Source organism: Terrapene carolina, unplaced genomic scaffold (genome assembly GCF_002925995.2).
Source record: "Terrapene carolina triunguis isolate 2854851 unplaced genomic scaffold, T_m_triunguis-2.0 Scaffold66, whole genome shotgun sequence".
Lineage (NCBI taxonomy): Eukaryota > Metazoa > Chordata > Testudines > Emydidae > Terrapene > Terrapene triunguis.
The window spans coordinates 23,094,957-23,114,648 of record NW_020664417.1 but is presented as its reverse complement, the minus strand read 5'-3'; the positions used below and the strand labels follow the sequence as shown (position 1 = coordinate 23,114,648).

At 42.1% G+C, this 19,692-nt stretch overlaps 1 protein-coding gene across 1 annotated transcript in view; it reads right to left on the bottom strand.

Annotated features, from left to right (window-relative positions):
• The window catches only part of FHDC1 (FH2 domain containing 1), a 43,787-nt gene extending 24,398 nt beyond the window's left edge, over nt 1-19,389 (bottom strand). Inside the window, exons 1-3 of the mRNA XM_024207619.2 lie at nt 18,784-19,389; nt 7,681-7,742; nt 5,240-5,342 (exon numbers count right to left, since the gene is read on the bottom strand). Coding sequence (XP_024063387.2) covers nt 5,240-5,342; nt 7,681-7,742; nt 18,784-19,263 — 645 coding nt within the window. The 5' untranslated portion in view covers nt 19,264-19,389. The remainder of the gene's footprint in view (nt 1-5,239; nt 5,343-7,680; nt 7,743-18,783) is intronic.
• Between the last annotated feature and the right edge of the window lie 303 nt (nt 19,390-19,692).

Sequence of the window (19,692 nt, the reverse complement as noted above, 5' to 3'; positions counted from 1 at the left end):
GAGGGACAAATTGTTAAGATATAAAACTTGCAGCATAAGTCAGGCTGGTGAGTAGGGAAACACTGAGGTAATAGGGCTATTTATCAACACTTTCTAGGACACTGATAAGATTACAGCATAAATCAAGTGTTTACAATTTACCAGCAGTCGTGTGAATAAAGGTTGAGGGTCAAACTGAAAAGAGCATGAGAATTCAAAGCTGACCCCCTTCACAGCTGTGACAAGGAATGCATTTTCAGTGCAAGGTTTGTATCACTGTATCATGGAAACTGCAGAAAATCTCTTAAGTCACAGCTGATTGGGTGGGAAAAAAAGACTGTTCAGGACACACCTGAGGATGGCTCCTCAACCCAACACACAAGACAAATCAAGAATGCCCACAAAGAGGTCTACAAGCATCCCAGGTCCACATCAGAAACTCTAAGCTGTTCGGCAAGGGACAGGCAGAAAACAGGATGGTGTGTTGTCTTCCTGGAACCAAGATGTGACTGCAAGATTAGGTAGGCTTCTGAAGTCAGTGCACAAAGATCCACTGGCATGGTGCATGTTGGTATTAATGACACTGTTTCAGATGATACCTCAAAGATTACAGACCACTTCAGAGAAGATAGAAGAGTACTGAGGGGGAGGAATGTGATCTTTCCTGTCCCACAAGCAAAGGAAGAGAGAAAGCAGAAGATTCTGGAACTGCACCACTGACTAGATAAGTGGTTGAAAGGAAGAGGGTTTTGATTTCGTGGAACGAGTCAACCTTCTCAGGAGAGGGAGCTGTGCAAATCTGGACGACCTCCATCTCAAGAGAAGGGGAATCAATCTTTAGGGGACAGGCTGGAGTATCTTATTTAACAAGAGAAGCAGATGAAAAAAGGAATAAATGAGCATTCATTTGGTACAAAATAAATCCAGGCACCAAGGGATGTGAAGAGAAGAAATTATTTAAATTGCCTATGTACCAATTATAGGAGTCTGGGTAATAAGCGGAATTGCAATTGCTCATTTATAAGCATAAATTTAACTTAGTGGGTATTATTGAAATCGGCTGGGAAGAGTCACATGACTGCAATGTTAAAATCATTCGTTATAACTGCTTTAAATAGGATTGAAAGGGAAAAGGGGGAGCGGAGAGGGTACTCTGGCACCCTGTCAAAAATAGAGTCACTGACCACTTGGAAGCAAATTACCTTGAATGCTTATGGACCAACCTTCTAACAGATAAGGCACAAGATATGATACTTGCTGGTGCCTGCTACAGACCACCAAGTCACACTAAAGAACAGGACCACCAGCGCCTTAAGCATCTACATGTAGGGGTAGGACAAAAAGCTACATTATCGTGGGGAACTTATATCTGAGTGACCTATGTGAGAGGTCTCATGCTGCCAAGACTAAAATGTGCTTGGAATTTATAAATATTATAAATAACAGTTTCCTAACTCAAATAGTGTGGCATCCTACATTGGAGAATTCTGCATTAGACCTAATCTTGACAGATGAAAAGGAATTGATCATAAAAATAAAGAAGTTTGTGTTTGCTTAGGTACAAGTGATGATGACTTGATTACATTTATTGTGTGTAAGCAAAACAAACTCCAAACCAGTAATATATGTGATGAAATTGGAGTTGCTCTGTAATAATATATGAATACTGTGTGTTGCCCTGGTTACTGGGATGCTTACTGTATGAACACATGGGTGTAGTTTAATAGGGGGCTATAAAGGAAAAAAAACAAACAGGAAGGGGAAGAACAATAGTTCAAGATAAACCACTTTTCAGCAAACATGTGAGAAACAATGCCAGAACCAGAAAAGGCCTGGGAACCAGAAGATCCAAAGAACGATAGTAGTTAAGAGAGAGAGACAAGAAAGAGGGAGGGGGAACCAAACTAAGATGCAGGTGACTACTGGGGTGCCTGAAATTAGGCCTGTCTAGTTGACCTCAGAAGATGGTCAGACTTTAGGTAAGATAAACCTGTGTAGACTATTGTTTTAAAATCTCTCTCTAAATGCTTTTTTCCTATTACAATGACTGTTTTGTCACTATAAACACCACTAGTCACAGACTCCTGAAAGGAAGAATACGGGTGCCAAACCCAGTCAGACCTGCTGGGTAAGCATGACTGATAGACTGGGCCATGGGTACCCTGTTTAAGGCCATGTCTACATTACGGGGACTAAACCGACATAGCTACAGTGCCATAGCCATGCCACATAATCCAGTAGTGTAGACACAGCTGACGCTAATGCAAGGGGTTTTTCCATTGGTGTAGGAACACCACCTTCTTGAGCTAGGTTGGCAGAAGCATTCTTCCATCAGCCTAGCTACTACTACACTGGGGGTTAAACTGAAATAGCTGCAGTGTTCAGAGGGGTGGATTTTTCACACCCCTGAGTGATGTGGCTATGTCTATCTAAATTTTAAGCACAGACCAGTCCTAAAAGTAGGCGAAACCACCCAGGATGGGTAAATCCACAAGGCCTGACACCTGAAGAAGTGGCACACAACAAGACCCCCAAAGAGGATGCGGCTAGCACTGCAACTGTGACAGTGCTTGGTGCTTTAAAAATATCAGTTTCACAAAGCTGAAAACAATTATGACCCAAATCACCTGGGAGAAAATTTAAACAGTGAATCTGAAAAGGACTTGGAAGTCATGAATAATCAGCAGAACATGAACTCCCAGCACAATGCTGTGACCAAAGGGCTAGTGCAATCCTTGGAAGTATAAACAGAGGACTATCAAGTACAAAGATTACCTCACCTCTGTATGTGCCCCTGTGTCCAGTTCTGGTATCTACACTTCAAGAAGGATATTGGAGAGGGTTCAGAGAAGAGACATGAGAATGATTCAAGGATTGGAAATCATGCCTTATAGTGAAAACCTCAAGTTGCTCAATCTATTCATCAGAAAAGGGCAAGGGGTGACTTGATCATAATCTGTAAGTACCTACACAGGAACAGAAATGAGATAATAGAGGGCTCCTGAATCTAGCAGACAAAATGTATAACAAGAACTAATGGCTGGAAATTGACTAAACAAACTCAGCCTAGAAATAAAGTGCAAATTTCTAACCATTGGAACAATTTATCCAAGGATGTGGTAGATTCTTTATCACATGAAGTATTTTTAAATGGAGATTGGATGTTTTTCTGAAAGATATGCTCTGGTTAAACCACAGCTACTGGACTTTAAGTAGGAATTCATACAGGGAAGTTCTATGGCCAGTGTGATGTAGGAGGTCAGACTAGATTATCATAATAGTCCCTTGTGGCCTTTAGGTCTCATAATTTAATCAGCTTTCTACTGCTGCCTAACTACATGCCAGTCTTCTTTCTCCAGAGATCAACTACAGCCTTCCCACCCTGACAGCCCCATACTAACTGCTTTGCTATAGGACATGCAAGATGTACATTCACTACCCACAGCAGCTTGACTGGGTGTGACGTTCAGCTGTTTCACATAAGGTCAACTGAACTCTCACGGTATCAGAAGCCATGCTCTAGTTATAGAGACTTGTTAGACAGGTCAGGATTTCACTACTGTAAGTCTTCCACAGCATGGAACTCAGAAAACTAGGTAGGAGTTCCAGCTGATTTAGGATTGAAGTGCGTGAAATTATAATCAGAGCACACAATTAATTTAGAGAGTCACGCCTATCTGAAAGTTTACCTACTCTTGCCACAAGTAACATTCAAGACCTGTAGCTGAAAGATTAGAAGGGAAAAATACTTTTTGTCAGTTTATTTTGTGCATTGACTACAAATGAACTGAGGTTATGATTCAAGTTTCCCGTTATATATAGTTACTCCACCATTTTCCACTTTATGTGGGTTTTTCCACACGCACATAAAGCCATATAAAATTGGAGAGGAGAGGGGATGGTTTCAGGAACAATTTCAGTACCCAAAACTACTTTGAACTTCACCTCTAAAATTAACTAGCTACATTTCTAGTTGACGGTGAGCCTTTATATACAAACCCCTCTAACTTCACCTTTAGATTACATATTCCCTATCAAAGTTATAGACCTTACCACTATACATGTTATTTGTGCACATGAAAAAGTAAGTAGCCTGGGTTAAGGGTGTGTGTTTGAGTACAATTAACTAGAGATGTGTGGTGGTGGTGGTTATATGTTTGAACTGAAAGCAAGTTTCTTGCTGAGCAAGTTGTTGTCAGTGAGCATTTGAATATTAGGACACTGAAGTGGTATGGCATATGAATTAAGGTTAGCCTGAATGTTAACTGTCAATTTCCTGGTTTTTAAAAATTGCTTTTAGAGAGCTTGTGTGACAGTCGACTTAAGTTTATCAAACAAATTGGCACATTTAGGATTGTGGATCACTAAGGCAGCACAGAAACAAACAGCACTCTAAGGCTATGTCTACACTACCGCGGTAAGTCAACCTACGCTACACAACTCCAGCTACATGAATAATGTAGCTGGAGTTGACGTACCTTAAGTCGAGTTACCGCGGGGTCTACACCACGGAAGGTCGACAGGAGAAACCTTAATCTTCTCGTCTGGGGTAGAGTACAGGGGTCAACTGGAGAGCGATCTGCTGTCGATTTGGCAGGTCTTCACTAGACCCGCTAAATTGACTGCTGGTTGATTGATCTCAGAGTGTCGATCCAGGCTGTAGTGTAGATGTAGCCTAAATGAAGGTAATGGGCAACTGTGTTTGGTTCCTACTGTAGAACCTCTGCACCTGCTGGAAGAGCATTGAGCAGTAATTTACAGGTTGTAACTTAATAAAATGCATCTAAAAAACAAAGCCACCTTATCAGTGCCTTAATTAAGAACTGCCAACAAATAAACAGTTAAACTACTTAGTAGGCAGGGAATGACTAAGACTATGTCCTTGGTATCTCAAGAAAGTATGTTGTCATCCTACGGCCAAATATTCGCACTTAATGGTTTTTCATCCATAGATCTCCAGAGTTTTGATGCCCCTTTTAGAGAGAAAATAAGAGCTACACCTCTACCCCGATATAACGCTGTCCTCGGGACCAAAAAAAATCTTACTGCATTATAGGTGAAACCGCGTTATATCAAACTTGCTTTCATCCGCAAGAGTGTGCAGCCCCCCCTCCCCCCCCTGAGCACTGCTTTACCGCGTTAGATCCGAATTCGTGTTATATCGGGTCGCGTTATATCAGGGTAGAGGTGTATTCTGTAGAATCCCAGGCAACAGCAGCTCTGCCACAAAAACAGCCACTAAATAAAACTGCTTACTTACCTCCTCTGCTTCTGGCAATAATTTAAGGAATTCACGCAGCATCTCAGGCCCATAGGGATCACTTTTTCCTTGATTAATATCTTCAATTATGGATTGAGCAGGCCTTGAATACACAATTAATCAACTGCATTTCAAATGCTTGAGTAACAGCAGTTACACACTGGAGAAAAAACACACCTCTGCTATGCACAAAAATTGTAATTAGTCATGCATCAGTACCCACAACAGTGTTATTCTAAAGCAACATTCAGCAATGCCTCTACTGAAGAACAATTTTCTAATCAGTGCATAAAAGGCTCGACACCACCAGCTTACTCTTAAAAAGTTCGTCTCATAAGAACAGCTATACCGGGTCAGACCAATGGCCCATCTAGCCCAATATCCTGCGTATTCTGACAGCGGCCAATGCTAGATGCTTCAGAGGGAATGAACAGAACAGGGCAATTACTGAGTCATACATTCCTATTGTCCATTCCCAGCATCTGACAGTCAGAGGCTTACGGACACCTAGAGCACGGGGTTGCATCCCTGGCCTCTTGTCTAATAGCCATTGAAGGACCTATCCTCCATTAACTTATTAATTCTGTTTTGAACCCAGTTATGCTTTTGGCCTTCACAATATCCACTGGCAACGAGTTCCATGGTATGACTGTGCGTTGTGTGAGGAGGTACTTCATTTTGTTTTAAATCTGCTGCCTATGAATTTCATAGGGTGACCCCTGGTTCTTGTGTTATGGGAAGGGGGAAATAATGCTTCATTATTCACTTTCTCCACACCATTCATGGTTTTTATAGACCTCTATCATATCCCCAGTCATATCTTTTCTAAACTGAACAGTCCCAGTCATTTTAATCTCTCCTCATATGGATCCCTAATCATTTTTGTTGCCCTTCTCTACACCTTTTCCAATTCTAATATATCTTTTTACTATGGTGTGACCAGAACTGCATGCAAGATTCAAGGTGTAGACATACCATGGCTTTATATAGTGTCATTATTATATTTACCCTCTTATTATCTATCCATTTCCTAGTGGATCCAAACATTGTCAGCTTTTTTGATTGCCGCTGCACATTGAGCAGTTGTTTTCAGAGACAATCCATGATGACTCCAAGTTCTCTTTCTCGAATGATAACAGCTAATTTGGACCCCGTCATTTTGTATATATGGTTCGGATTATGTTTTTCAATGTGCATTTCTTTGCCTTTATCAACACTGTATTTCATCTGCCATTTTGTTGCCCAGTCACCCAGCTTTGTGAGATCCCTTCGTAACTTTTTGCAGTCAGCTTTGGTGTTAATTATCTTGAGTAATTTTGTATCAATCTGCAAACTTTGCCACATCCCTGTTTATCCCTTTTTCCAGATCACTTATTAATATTTTTGACAGCATTAGTCCCAGTACAGATCCTTGGGGGGGACCCCACTATTTACCTCTCTCCATTCTGAAAACTGACCATTAATTCTTATGCTTTGTTTCCTGTCTTTTAACCAGTTACCGATCCCTGAGAGGACTCACCCTCTTATCCCATGAATGCTTAGTTTTCTGTACAGTCTTTGGTGAGGGACCTTTTCAAAGGCTTTCTGAAAGTCTAAGTTCATTGTATCCAATGGATTACCCTTGTCCACCTGTTTGGTAAGGCATGATTTCCCTTTACAAAAGCCATGTTGACACTTTCCTAGCATATTAGGTTCATCTATGTGTCTAATAATTCTGTTCTTTAATATAGTTTCAACCAGTTTGCCTGGTACTGAAGTTAGGTTTACTGGCCTGTACTGTAATTGCCAGGATCTCCTCTAGAACCATTTTTAAAAATTGGTGTTCCATTAGCTACCTACTAGTCATCTGGTACCAGGGGCTGATTTAAGTGATAGGTTACATATCACAGTTAGTAGTTCTGCAATTTCATATTTGAATTCCTTCAGAAGTGCTAGGTGAATACCATCTGGTCCTGGTGACTTATTACTGTTTAATTTATCAGTTTGATTCCTCTAGCACCACCTCAATATGGGACAATTCCTCAGATTTGTCACATAAAAAGAATGGCTCAGGTGTGGGAATCTCCCCCACATCCTCTCTCACCCCATTCCATTCTTTCTTCATAAAGAGAGAAAACCAAATGAAGAGCATCTCAGATTGAATTACATAAGAATTTATAGCTTTCTATTACTGCATATGAAACTTCAGCTCAACTGGCAAGGCAACAATCAAACTGAGCTCATTAGTACACAAGATTTAAGTAAAATTGGCACTCAAACATGTTTTTGTTTAAACTATGAACTGAAGTTATTTGACAATTTTGTGCAGAACCTAAACTAAATTAAAGAAACATTGCCTTTCCCATTCCATCATGTGTCTTCTTTATTTCCTATAATACTTATTGTGTAGCCATTTCACTTGAAGCTCAAGTTAATTAATCGTATGAAAAAGGAAATCTTACTTTTTGAATTGTTTGAGAAATATCCCAATATTCATACTTCTTTTTGAATCCAAGATGGAAATCTGAGAGAGAGAAAGCAAGAGACATGACTCCAGTAATACCTGTCTGGAAAACCTTAAAATACAGATACTCTTCCTTAAATTGCTATAAAAAGAATCATTATATGCAACTTTCTGTACAAAAGAGTTGTCACCAAAACACAAGTCAAATGAATGGCTAGATCTGGGTATCATTCATTAGTGAGCAGAAAAGGAGTGATCTATTATTAAACTAGTCTTTAACAGGAAACAATGCAGCCCACCCACAATAGCCTTGGCTTGCGGAACAGATGTCCAAGTTTAGTGAAAACCACAGCATGTTAGTGAGAGAATTAAGACAAATTATAATTCACCATGTAACAAGCTAGATTTTATCATAGAAATGTAGGGTTGAAAGGAACCTCAAGAGATCATCTAGTCCATCCCTGTGCTGAGGCAGAAACAAGTATAGTTAATAGCATCCCTGGCAGGTATATGTCTAAGAGTTCTTAAAAACTTTCAGTGATGGGGAGTCCACAATCTACTTTAATAACCTATTCCAATACTAAAAAGTTTTTCCTAAAATGTAACCTACATCTCTCTTGCTGCAGATTAAGCCAATTACTTCTTGTCCTACCTTCAGAGGACATGGAGAACAACTGATCCCTGTCCTCTTTCTGACGGCCCTTTGCATATCTGAAGTCATATCAGGTCACCACTCAGTCTTCTTTTCTCAAGGCCTGGTCTACACTAGGATATCAGGTCGGTATAACTACATCATTCAGGGGTATGAAAAATCCACACCCCTGAGCGACACAGTTAAACCGATCTAACACCGGAGTAGATAGTGCTAAGTCGATGGGAGAATTCTCCCGTTCATCCAGCTACCACCCCTCAGAGAGGTGGATTACCTACGCCGACGGGAGAAGCCCTCCCATCAGCATAGATAATGTCTTCACTGAAGCACTACAGTGGTACAGCTGCACCGCTGCAGCATTTTAAGTGTAGACAAGCCTCAGACTAAACACAGCCAGTTTTTTTTTTAACCTTTCCTCAATATGTCAGGTTTTCTAAACCTTTTATCATTTTTGTTGCTCTCCTTTGTACTCTCTCCAATTTGCCCACATCTTCCTTAAAGCATGGCACCCAATACTGGACACAGTACTCCAGCACCAGGTAGAGTGGAATCAGTTATTTCATATCATATCCATACATTAATGCTGCTCACTTGGACACAGACTAGAACAAAGGTTTGAAGTTCCATGACCTCCAGGGACATACTAATGAACTATGCATTTCAAAGTATTATTTTTATTCAGGGGTAACTTATCAAATACCACGACCACCATAGTATAAGAACCTAAATAAGAGTCAATACACGGTATTGATTTAATTCATATGAATGAACGTCACGCTGATTAAATCAGTGGCTCTCAAACTTTTTTACTGATGACCCCTTTCACATAGCAAGCCTCTGAGTGTGACCCCCCTTATAAATTAAAAACATTTTTTATATATTTAACACCATTATAAATGCTGGAGGCAAAGTGGGGTTTGGGGTGGAGGTTGACAGCTCACGACCCCCCATGTAATAACCTCGCGACCCCATGAGGGGTCCCGAGCCCCAGTTTGAGAACCCCTGGATTAAATGGAAGGATTTTAAATCAGTTAATCAATTTGATATCAGTATTAGATATAGGTAATGCTCAAGTTTTCAGTTTATCTGGATGCAGTACCCCATGACATTAATTTGGTTTCAGGGGCTTTCTTAGTATGGATATGTTAGGATGGAAGACCAGTGAATTGTGAAGCATGTTTACCAAGGAATGCCGCTACTCAGCCAGCGATCACATGGTCACCAAAAGTTTTGGCAATATAAGATTGCCAGTGGCTGACAGACTGAACATCCAGCCGGATTATGTTAAGAACCTAGCTAGAGATCAATGTAATTCTGGAAACCAACCAAAAAAGAAGTGTACTTTTTTTCTCCTCCTAAATTTTTAAAGTTCTTTCTAATCAAAAGAATGAGTCAGGTTTTTTTAATACCAAAAATTTGCACCAAGTCCTAATGGAACACAGCTAGGAATCTGAAAAGTTAGCAATTATCTTAGTGAATGATATCACCTCATTTCATTAAAGTTGAAATTTTACCACTGCAAGTTTGGTGATAACAGCCATAAGAAACAGTCAGGAGATTTACTAGCACAGGGGAATTGTTTCATGTTAACACTGTCACCTGGCTGTCACAAACAACTCCAAATACACAGATGTACAGGACTCCAATGGCCTCACACTGTGTTTGACAGTGTCACAGATATCTTATACTCAGCAACAGTGTCAGAAAAAAGAAAAAAAAAAAAGAAGAACTAATATCATTTGCAATGGGAACATCAGGAAAAAGTACCAAATATGTGAAGTTCTGAAGCCAGCTGGTGAAAATAAAAATGCAGATGTAGTTAGTATGCTTCCAGCATACTCCTAGACAATACTGCATATCCAAGGCAATCTCATTTGCCAAATTACAAAAAAAAAAAAAAAAAGTAGATTTGAATATTTTCCAGAACTTTGACATTCCCTCGCTTCTTGATTCAAAATTCATTACAAGTCTGAAAGAATGTGATACAGAGTTCATTATTTTTTTTAAATTAGATTATTGCTAGCCTGAATTCCTACCAGTCTAGCAAATGTAAACAGTGGGGTAAACCTCAGTCTCTCTCCTCTAATCATGGGAGCTGAAAGGCCCACACAGTTCAATAAGTGAAAGCCCCAGCACCTAGTACAGGTTAAACTATCATTCCCCAGTGCATTATCTAATCTCCTTTCAAATGTTTCACTGAAGGTACCCCTCAATGACCTTTTAGATTGCAGTTCTAGTCTCCAATTGATCTGCTCACTTCTAATCTAAATTTACCATTCTTTAAATAGACTGCATCCTGTAACAGTCTCATTCAGTCCTTATAGCTTATTCAATAATTTGTTCAGATCTAAGATCCCTCTCTCCATTTGTGTAAGTTATACAAGTTCTTAACCTTCTCAGATCTTACGTGCTACTCTTCGTATTCTTTTTAGTTGGAGTATTTAACTGTGCACAATACTGTACAGTTAGACAGTATGCAGTGGGCCAAATCCTTGCTGTTAAGTCAATATAGCCTCATTGACTTCATGACAATACACAGATTTACATCAGAAAATCTGGCTCAGTGCATCAGGGAAATTGGTGAACCAATCTAATTGTTTTTATTCTTTCCCTTAAAGAGAACATATATAACTACTCTTTCGGTATCAGCACAGTACAAAGTTACTGCTATGACCAAAAGCTAGGTACAAAATCAAAATTCAACAAATCATCAGTAACTCAGATTTTCTTATAGGGCCTAGTACATTAGCTCTCATTGCTCTGAATATGATTTTACACTCATTGTTCCATTTTTCAATTAAAACTTTTGACCAAGATTTTCGTAAGCAACTTGTAATTTTGGGTACCTCACTATTCGTGTGTTCACCTTAAGACTCTTTAAAGGGGGCTTATTTTCTGAAAAATCCTTGTGCCTCAAATTGGGCACACACCACACAAAAATTGCTCTTCACTTTAAAACACTGGCCCTTAACTCTGTGTACATGGAGCTAATATAACTTCTATTTTTACGTACATTTCATCACACTAAACCTTGTTCTGCATTCCTAACATCCATCCTTCTCCCCGTTGGAGTTTTCCTTTGGTTTTCTTCTTGCCCAAGGGCACAGAATAATAGGATCATAGAAATGTAAGGCTGGAAGAGACCTTGAGTCAACCAGTCCAGCCCTCTGCACTTCAGCATCGTGGCATGCTTTCATATGAGGTTGCCTCTTGTTATTCCTCAAACATTACTTCAAGTTTTTCTGGAGTCTGCCTCAATCTTCTCTTTGTGTCAGACCTCCAGTATTGGTATCATCTGCAAAGTCTGGTCAACACAACATATGCCAATTCCTCCACATCATTTATAAAGTTACTAAAATAATGCCAGTTCCAGTGCTGACCACTACTAACAACATTTGATACATCATCTCAATTGGAGAATTTTTTGTGGATTGTAACCATCCCCTTCACCAAAGCAGATCTCACATGATTTCTAATGACCTTTTCTAGATAAGTCTCAGGGCTTCTTCTCCACCCTCATCTTCCTTTACCCTTTTGCCTCAAATCCCTCCTCAAAACTCATTTTGCTGGTGAAGCCCATTAACGCTCATCACCAGTATCAAGGCAAACCCCAAGAGATCTCCTTGCAGATCAAGCATAATCCAGATTGATCTCTAGCTAGGTTCTTAACATAATCCAGCTGGATGTTCAGTCTGTCAGCCGTTGGCAATCTTATATTGCCAGAACTTTTGGTGACCATGTGATCGCTGGCTGAGTAGCAGCATTCCTTGGTAAATGTGTTTCATAATTCACTGGCCTTCCATCCTAACATATCCATACCAAGAAAGCCACTGAAACCAAATTAGTACTGATGGAGACAACTGCTGGACTATGAATATCCTCATTGCTGCTCTTGTTCTGCCACTTAATATGAAACATCTGATGAAGATGGCAAGATTAAAAAATTCACTCCCATGCTCTTCAGCCTGCCTCAGCACCCACATTTCACTGTGGTACAAAAGAGTTGGAATAACTGGTTCTATATAACCACAGCTTCAAAGCAAGCTTGATGTGGCAATGTCTCCAAACATCACTGAAGGGACCGGAACATGGAGGTGGCTGATGCTACACAAGCGTCCACATCTTTCAAACATCCTCCAGCACTGTCGGTGATGCTTCCCAAGTATTTGACAGTTGCTACCTGCTCAATGTCCCATTTGAAAAGATTAATACGGAGTTCATCATAAACTGGAGCTGGAAGCTGCTTGATGGTAATGGCCAAGGACTTGATTTTATCCTGATTAATAAATGGACCAATGCACACTGTTTCATGCCTGCCCAGCTATCAGCTGCAGTGATTCACCAAACTAAGCCAACAAGTCACTGTATGGGCATCTTTGAGATCTTGAAGCAAAATGGTGTTCAGCTCAGTGCCACCAACCACTACCTTTGCAAGCTTATAAGTCAACCAACCAATGCCAATATTGAACAATGATGGTAACAGAATGGAGCCTTGCCAAACTCCCGTAGAAACTGGAACCCATGCCACATATCTGCCACTGACTTGAACACAGATTTCTATCAGTGACAGTATCTTCCCTGGGATTCCGTGTCACTTCATCAGACCCCACAAATGTGCTCAATGCACTAAATCGATGGCCTGATGAAAATCTATAAAAGTGCTGGACATGGCTTATTAAATTCAGCCATCTTCTCAAAAAACTGTCTCAAAAATAAAGATCAGGTGAAAAGTGGAACCACCAGGTTTAAAGCCACACTGAGTATCCCAGCCTTTGCCATGAAGCGCATAAGTGATTTAAGACATTAGCATGGAAGTGAAGACTTTCCCTGGGACCAACAACAGCATAATCTCTCTACAATTACTACACTTGGCCTTACTGCCTCCTTGAACAGAAGCGAGTACACCATCCTCCTTCTAGCTGTTGGGGAGATATTAGTGCACCAGATGGTCTGAAAAAGTCTATGCAGCTACGTACAACAGTACCCTCACCTGTCTTCAGCAACTCAGGACTGAGGTTACAAAACCCTGGTGCCTTCCCAGATGTCAGCTTACAGGCTGCAATCTTCTTGGTTGAAAGAAGGCAGCTCTACTTCCTGCCCCCACTTCAAGCAGAAGAGGGACAGTAGGTGGCAGACAATTAAGGAGCATCTTGAAATGGTCGTCCCAGTAATAAAACTGATCTTGTAGACTCTTGTTTCTGCTGCCATACAAATTCTTTACTGAACAGGCTGATGCCACCTACCACCACAGACACTGCAAAGTTTAATAAAAGCTGCAGAAATCCTGCCTAGCAGCAGCCTGTACCACACTAGCGACCTCAAATCAACCACCAGGATTCCTTATCTTTCTTACACAATGACTTGATGACAGTCCAAAGTCAAACCCATTCAGACTTTGCTTTTGCGCTCAATAAATGTGTCTTTAAAGACACAAATTGTAGCCTCACTTTTTCCTGAACTCCAACTGCTGGAATGTTTTCTCACTGAGCCACGGTTGACGTTCAAAGGGTTGAGGCCCCAGCACCAACCTGGCAGTGACCAGCACCAATGACTTGAAACAACACCATTCCTCACCAGATGACAAGGAGAGACTTCAGTCTATAATGTTTCCATGGCCTGGAGCAGTTCGGAATAGAAGCTGACCAATAGCTCAGTTCTAATAAAATCTTTTGGTTGAATCTGACTAATTTCAGACAGTTAACTGTGTGGTAAAGTCAGAAACTAATGGTCAGTGTCTAGTTCAGCACCTCTGTATACTTTTCATCAATGACTGTTGACTAACAACTATCATTAATGAGGACATGATTGCTAAGAGTCCCAGTCAAATCATCTGGGCTGTAACAGGTCTACTTGTGAGTCTCTGGTGGCAGAAGAGAGTCAGTGATCACTACGTCAGTGGCAACTGCAAGTTCCAGCAATCACTTCGTGTTCTCCTGCTTGATACCAAGATGCCTGAGTATATTTGCCCAGGTGTCAGTCTTTCCTGCCTGTGCTTTAAAGCCACCCAGGGTCATGATGATGTCTTTTCTCAGGGTTCCATTAAGGACTATCTACAGCTGCTGGTAGAAGTCAACTGCATCTGCACTGTTGGCCAACCTGAACATGATGGTACAATGCCAACAGCTGGTATGGAATCAGACTGTGATGAGTCACAGATTAATCATCTACCAAGCCTGTAATACTCATCGGCACTGGGAGAAAGTATAGCGGCCACCCTTTGCTGGAGCAACCCACCAATGTGGCCTTAAAACAGAAACATAGTCCTCGACTTTCTTTTCTTCACTTGCTAGCTAGTACACTTCAGATAAAGGTGCAGATATCAATATTTAGGCTTTTCAGCTGCTTAAGGAGGACAGCTTTCGCTATTTTGGTCAACGTTTCGCTGTTCCAGGCACCAAATTTTACATTTGCTGCCAGCAAATGGCCCTTGCAAGGTTTAATTGGCATTTACACCTCCGCATCCAAGGCAAACTCTTAGCAATTTCGGCTACAAGGACAATTGGCCAGATTGTCACAAGTTGTCAGCTTCAGTAGAAACATCCTCACAGTGTGAACATACAGACCTTGGCATCAATACCAGGTTTACAATGGTGCCAATGGCCACACTGGGAAGGGACCCATTACGGACTCCTCTAACCTATCCACACGGCTGGGTCTAGCCCGTCATGCTGGGCAGTACAGTGCCCAGGCCTTGCTGTGTGAGGGACTCCCAGCCAGCATGTCCCTCTCGTCTGGGCTCCACCGCTTGGGCTGGGCAGGGCTGCTGGCCACGGGGCTGGTGGGCACGGCCAGCCGGGCTCTTGGGGGTTGTGTTCCAGGGATCTGCCGCACTCCCCAGTGCAGCTCCAAGCAGTCTCTGCTGCCCGCCTAGGACCGGTACAGAAGCCAGGTCAGTCTCGGCCAGTGGAGGGAGGAAGGCAGTGCGTGGAGCTCGGGCAGGCCCCGCCAGACAAGTGGGTCCTGATGAAGCCTGGCTAGGGCAGGCCCTGCACCCACTCCGGCCTGGCTGATTGCACCGCTCCGGAGGGACCAAAGCAATCCCCACCCTAGCACTGGCCCTGGCTGCGCTACCAGCTCAGCCCAGCAGACAAGGTCACCTCCCAGCAGGGCCACTGTGTGTGGCTAGGTGGCAGAGTGCGGGGGAGTGGGTCTCTGGGAGGTCTGGCGGGGGGTGCTGGGCAATGGAGGGTGGGAGAGGTTTCTGTGTTTTGGGGTACTGGGCATAGGGGATCCTGGGGGGACACTGTGCAGTTGTGGTGTGGGGATTGTGGGGGGGACGGACGCTGGGCCAGGGGTGGTAGCATGCAGGGCACCGCAGTTGTGGTGGTGGGATCTCTGGACATAGCACTCTGGTGGAGTCCTGGGCATAGAGATCTGTGGGGGAGTCTCCAGGCATAAGGGGTTATGGGGCACTAGGTGGGGAGACGATGTGGCACGGCATAGGCCCACCGCTGAGAGGAAGGAGCACTCTGGCAGCACAGGGCCAAGAGGGCCAGTGTGCGTCTGGCAGCTGCCGGTTTGTAAACAGTGCCCTCGCACTGGGCTGGGTGGAATGGGGCTGCCCCTGCCGCACTGTGCCCCAATGCTCCCATCCAGCCCCTCACTCTGGGGACCGACACCCCCACCCTCCGCACCATATCCCATTGCCCACTTGGGGGCCCACAAATATGTTTGGCGCGGGCCCACAAAAGGTTTATTCGGCCCTACTTGGCATCCACACCAATAAAAAGGCTATCATTCATCCATCTTTTAAAAAAAAAAAAAAAAAAAAAAAGCGCACACACACAATTTTCCACCTATTTGGAATATAAACACCTAAAAAACAGATTTCATCTTGTATCATGGACAGAGCCAAGATTTTTTTCCTGCACTAAATAATACTGTATTCTTACAATATTTTATTTATATAGGACCTGCAACTCCCATTAATGTTAAAAAGAGCTACAAGTCCTCAGCATCTCAGAGGAGATGGGAGAAGATTAGGATGACCAGATGTCCCGATTTTATAGGGATAGTCCCAATTTTGGGGTCTTTTTCTTATATAGGCTCCTATTACCCCCCACCCCTTTTCCCGATTTTTCACATTTGCTGTCTGGTCCCCCTAGAGAAGATCAAAAAAATACTCAAAACACCACATAAGCAGCTACATACCACCTCTAAACCAAAACAATTCCATTAATGGCTGCAGTGTTCTCATTTCAAAGAAAATCTCACATATCAACACTTTGCTCAATTGGAATATCTCCTGGGGGCATCATGTTTGTTATTATATTAATGAAAGCTATGAAGTTTTGGTAGATATTTGAGAAATCATGTTATCTGATGCTCATTATCCCATCATTCATGATACTTAATAAGCAGAGATTCATTATTCTACTCTTTGCTTGATGTAAAAATTACTCATGGAAGTCTTTAAAGAGTAGCACTATATTTGCTTTTTTTTTTTAAATCATTTGCTCCCCCCCCCCCCCCCACCTGTTCACAATGAAATAACCAGATCTCCAATGTTTGTCTATTTTGTTAGTGTTTATAAGGAATTAGTTTCCTTTTTCTAATATCTGCACATTTGTTTGTTTAAACTTTATTTTGACACCCCCTTTTCAAGTCTACTGAAGTTACAAATGTCTGATGTTTTAAATCAGTTCCAACACCTTTTTATTTTCTCACTCAAGTTTGATACAAAGCAGTTACATTTCCAGCAGTCTCTCTTATTTGGTGCTTGAATTAATATTGGTTCCGTTCTTTGGTCCTTTATGCATATTTAACATTTCCTCTCTGTAAATTCCCTTTGCCTACCAGTACTTACATTTGCATTTTTACTTCCAGTTTTGCAAATATTTAATAGAAACACTTCCAAGCTGTTTATTCCAAAAAACATAGGTTGTTTGTAAGAGTTTAAAAAAAAAAAAGGAAGAACAAAATAGAAATACTACTGAGTGGTTCATTGGAAAGTGTTTGACTCTAAAGATTCCCTTAGAGTTGAAGAAAATGCTTTGCTCTCCCCCACCCCACACGACCCCCAAACCAGATTTCCTGTTGCACCAGAAAATGAAACTAGTCTATTTCTATTGCCCAATATTAAGAAGGTAAACTTGATAAATAAATGGGGAACAACTTAAACTAGATCTAAAATTAGTAACAGATTCAGTGAGCAAGTCTACACTACTGTGCTATATCGGTACAGCTGCGCCACAGTAGCACATCTGGTGAAGACACACTATGCCAACAGGAGAGCGCTCTCCCGTCGGCATAATTGCTCCACCTCCATGAGAGGCGGAAACTATGTTGGCAGGAAAGTGTCTCCCGCTGACATAAAGCAGTGTCCACATCACACTAAGTCGATGTAATTTACATCGCTCAGAGGGGTGTCATTTTCACACCCCGAGCGACGTAAGTTACATCGACGTAAGCGGTAGGGTTGACCAGCCCTAAGAAAAACATTTGTTGTTTCACTCACATACTTCCGCGTTCTCCCCTACATTGTCTCCATACAGTCACATTAAGAACAAAGTTTTATCTTTTTACAGGGCCGTCCTTACCCATATGCAAAGTACACAGCTGCGTAGGGCACCAGGAAATTTGGGGCACCACATTTCCTGGTGCCCTACGCAGCTGCGTGCTGCTCCAGCCCCTGCCCCACCTCTTCCTCATGGCTCCCGCCCCTGCTCTGCCCCCGCAGCAGGGCCAGGCCTGCACTCACCGGAGACAGGACGTGCAGCGACCCGGCCCCAGCCACGCCGCCCGTGAGTACTGGGGGGCAAGTTCCCCCGCCCCCCAAGCCAGCCCCCCTCCCTCCTGGGCCCCCCCCACACACACACACACCCCGCGGGGGGCTGCGTAGAGCCTCAGAATAGCTAGGGACGGCCCTGTCTTTTTACATTTGTGTTAGGATGATTCTTTTATCCTCCTTCAAGATACAACAACATCATTTACTTTTGCCCCTCAGAACTACTACTAATGGAACGCTGCCTACTAGATCCCTTTAACAACTCCTTGAAGTCTGTGCTTTCAAAAGTAGCAACTGAAGAGGAAGACAATGACATGGTGCAGTTATGCATATAAAATAATGCGTGTAAATTACTGTATTTGTACTCTTCATGTACGCCATGCCCAGGAATGAAGATTTATCAGGGGCTAGCCAGACAGAGTCTACAGTAATCACTGGAGACACATTCTTTCTTCCTCAAATACAATATTTTTTGCCGGTGATCAAATTAAGGGACTTTATTGAGATAACTTAAAATAACAGAGCCAGCCTTTCACGAACAAGTATCTTTAAATAAAAGCATAAATCTAACAGTTTATGCTCTGCAAGTTTTTGGGTAAAGTGATAAGAAAACATATGGTGACTAGCAGCTGGTCAGATTTCACACCAGTTTCTAAGACATTACAGTGAATGAGAGAGAGACAGAAAAACACAACAATGTAGGGCTACTTCTGAATTCTTACCTCTTCTTTAGTATCTTTAAAGGATGATTTTGAAGTTCGCCTTCTAGGACCCTGAGGGTTGGTTTCCTCTTGCTGCCCAAAAAGCTCCTCAATTGTTTTTGTGTCAATCTGGAACTGCTGCCGTCTTGCAGCAATAGTCCAGATATTTGTTTTACCGCGGACTTGCTCTTCAGGAATTGTTTTCCAGAAGAAACTCCGCATCCGTTTTTTTTTGCTGTGGGGGCCATGCCCATTTATAAACTGTGGTGGAGCAGGTGGGGTTGGTCCTGGAGGAGGGGGTGGTGGTGGTGGCGGGGGCACCCCGGGTGGTGGAGGTGTAAAACCAGCACCTGTGACTGAACATGGTGGAGGCAACGGCGGTGCTGGAGGAGGTGGTGGCACTTGTTCTGTTGTCGTATCTTCAATCATTAATCCAGTTGCAACTGAAATAGCCCCATTTTCTTTATCATTGACCAAGGAGAGACAATTCATAACATGCATTTTAGTCTCTCCTATGAGGAGAGACTTACTTCCCTGCGTCTCCTTGAAACATTGAACAGTGCAGTAGCAATTTGTGTCAGACACTTTCAAACTCTAATCTGCCTGTAGTGAAAACAATGCAGGAGCCCTGAACCATCTTCACAACCTACAACAAAAAACACAATGGTTAAATTCAGATCAAAGAGACTGGATTTTTCCCTGGTACAAGTAGCAACGTATTAGTGGGAAATATACAAAATTAAATGTAAAACAATCATCAGTCATTTTAAGTTTTAATCTAGATGGAAGATTTTCTGAAAAACAAAGTTCTCTAGGGCCTAATTTTGTAAAAGGTCTGTACATCCACCATAAAATGTCAGCTAATTATAGGGAATTACATTTAAATAAAATTAAAAACTTTAAATGTAAAGCATTGAGTGCCTCTGGGGA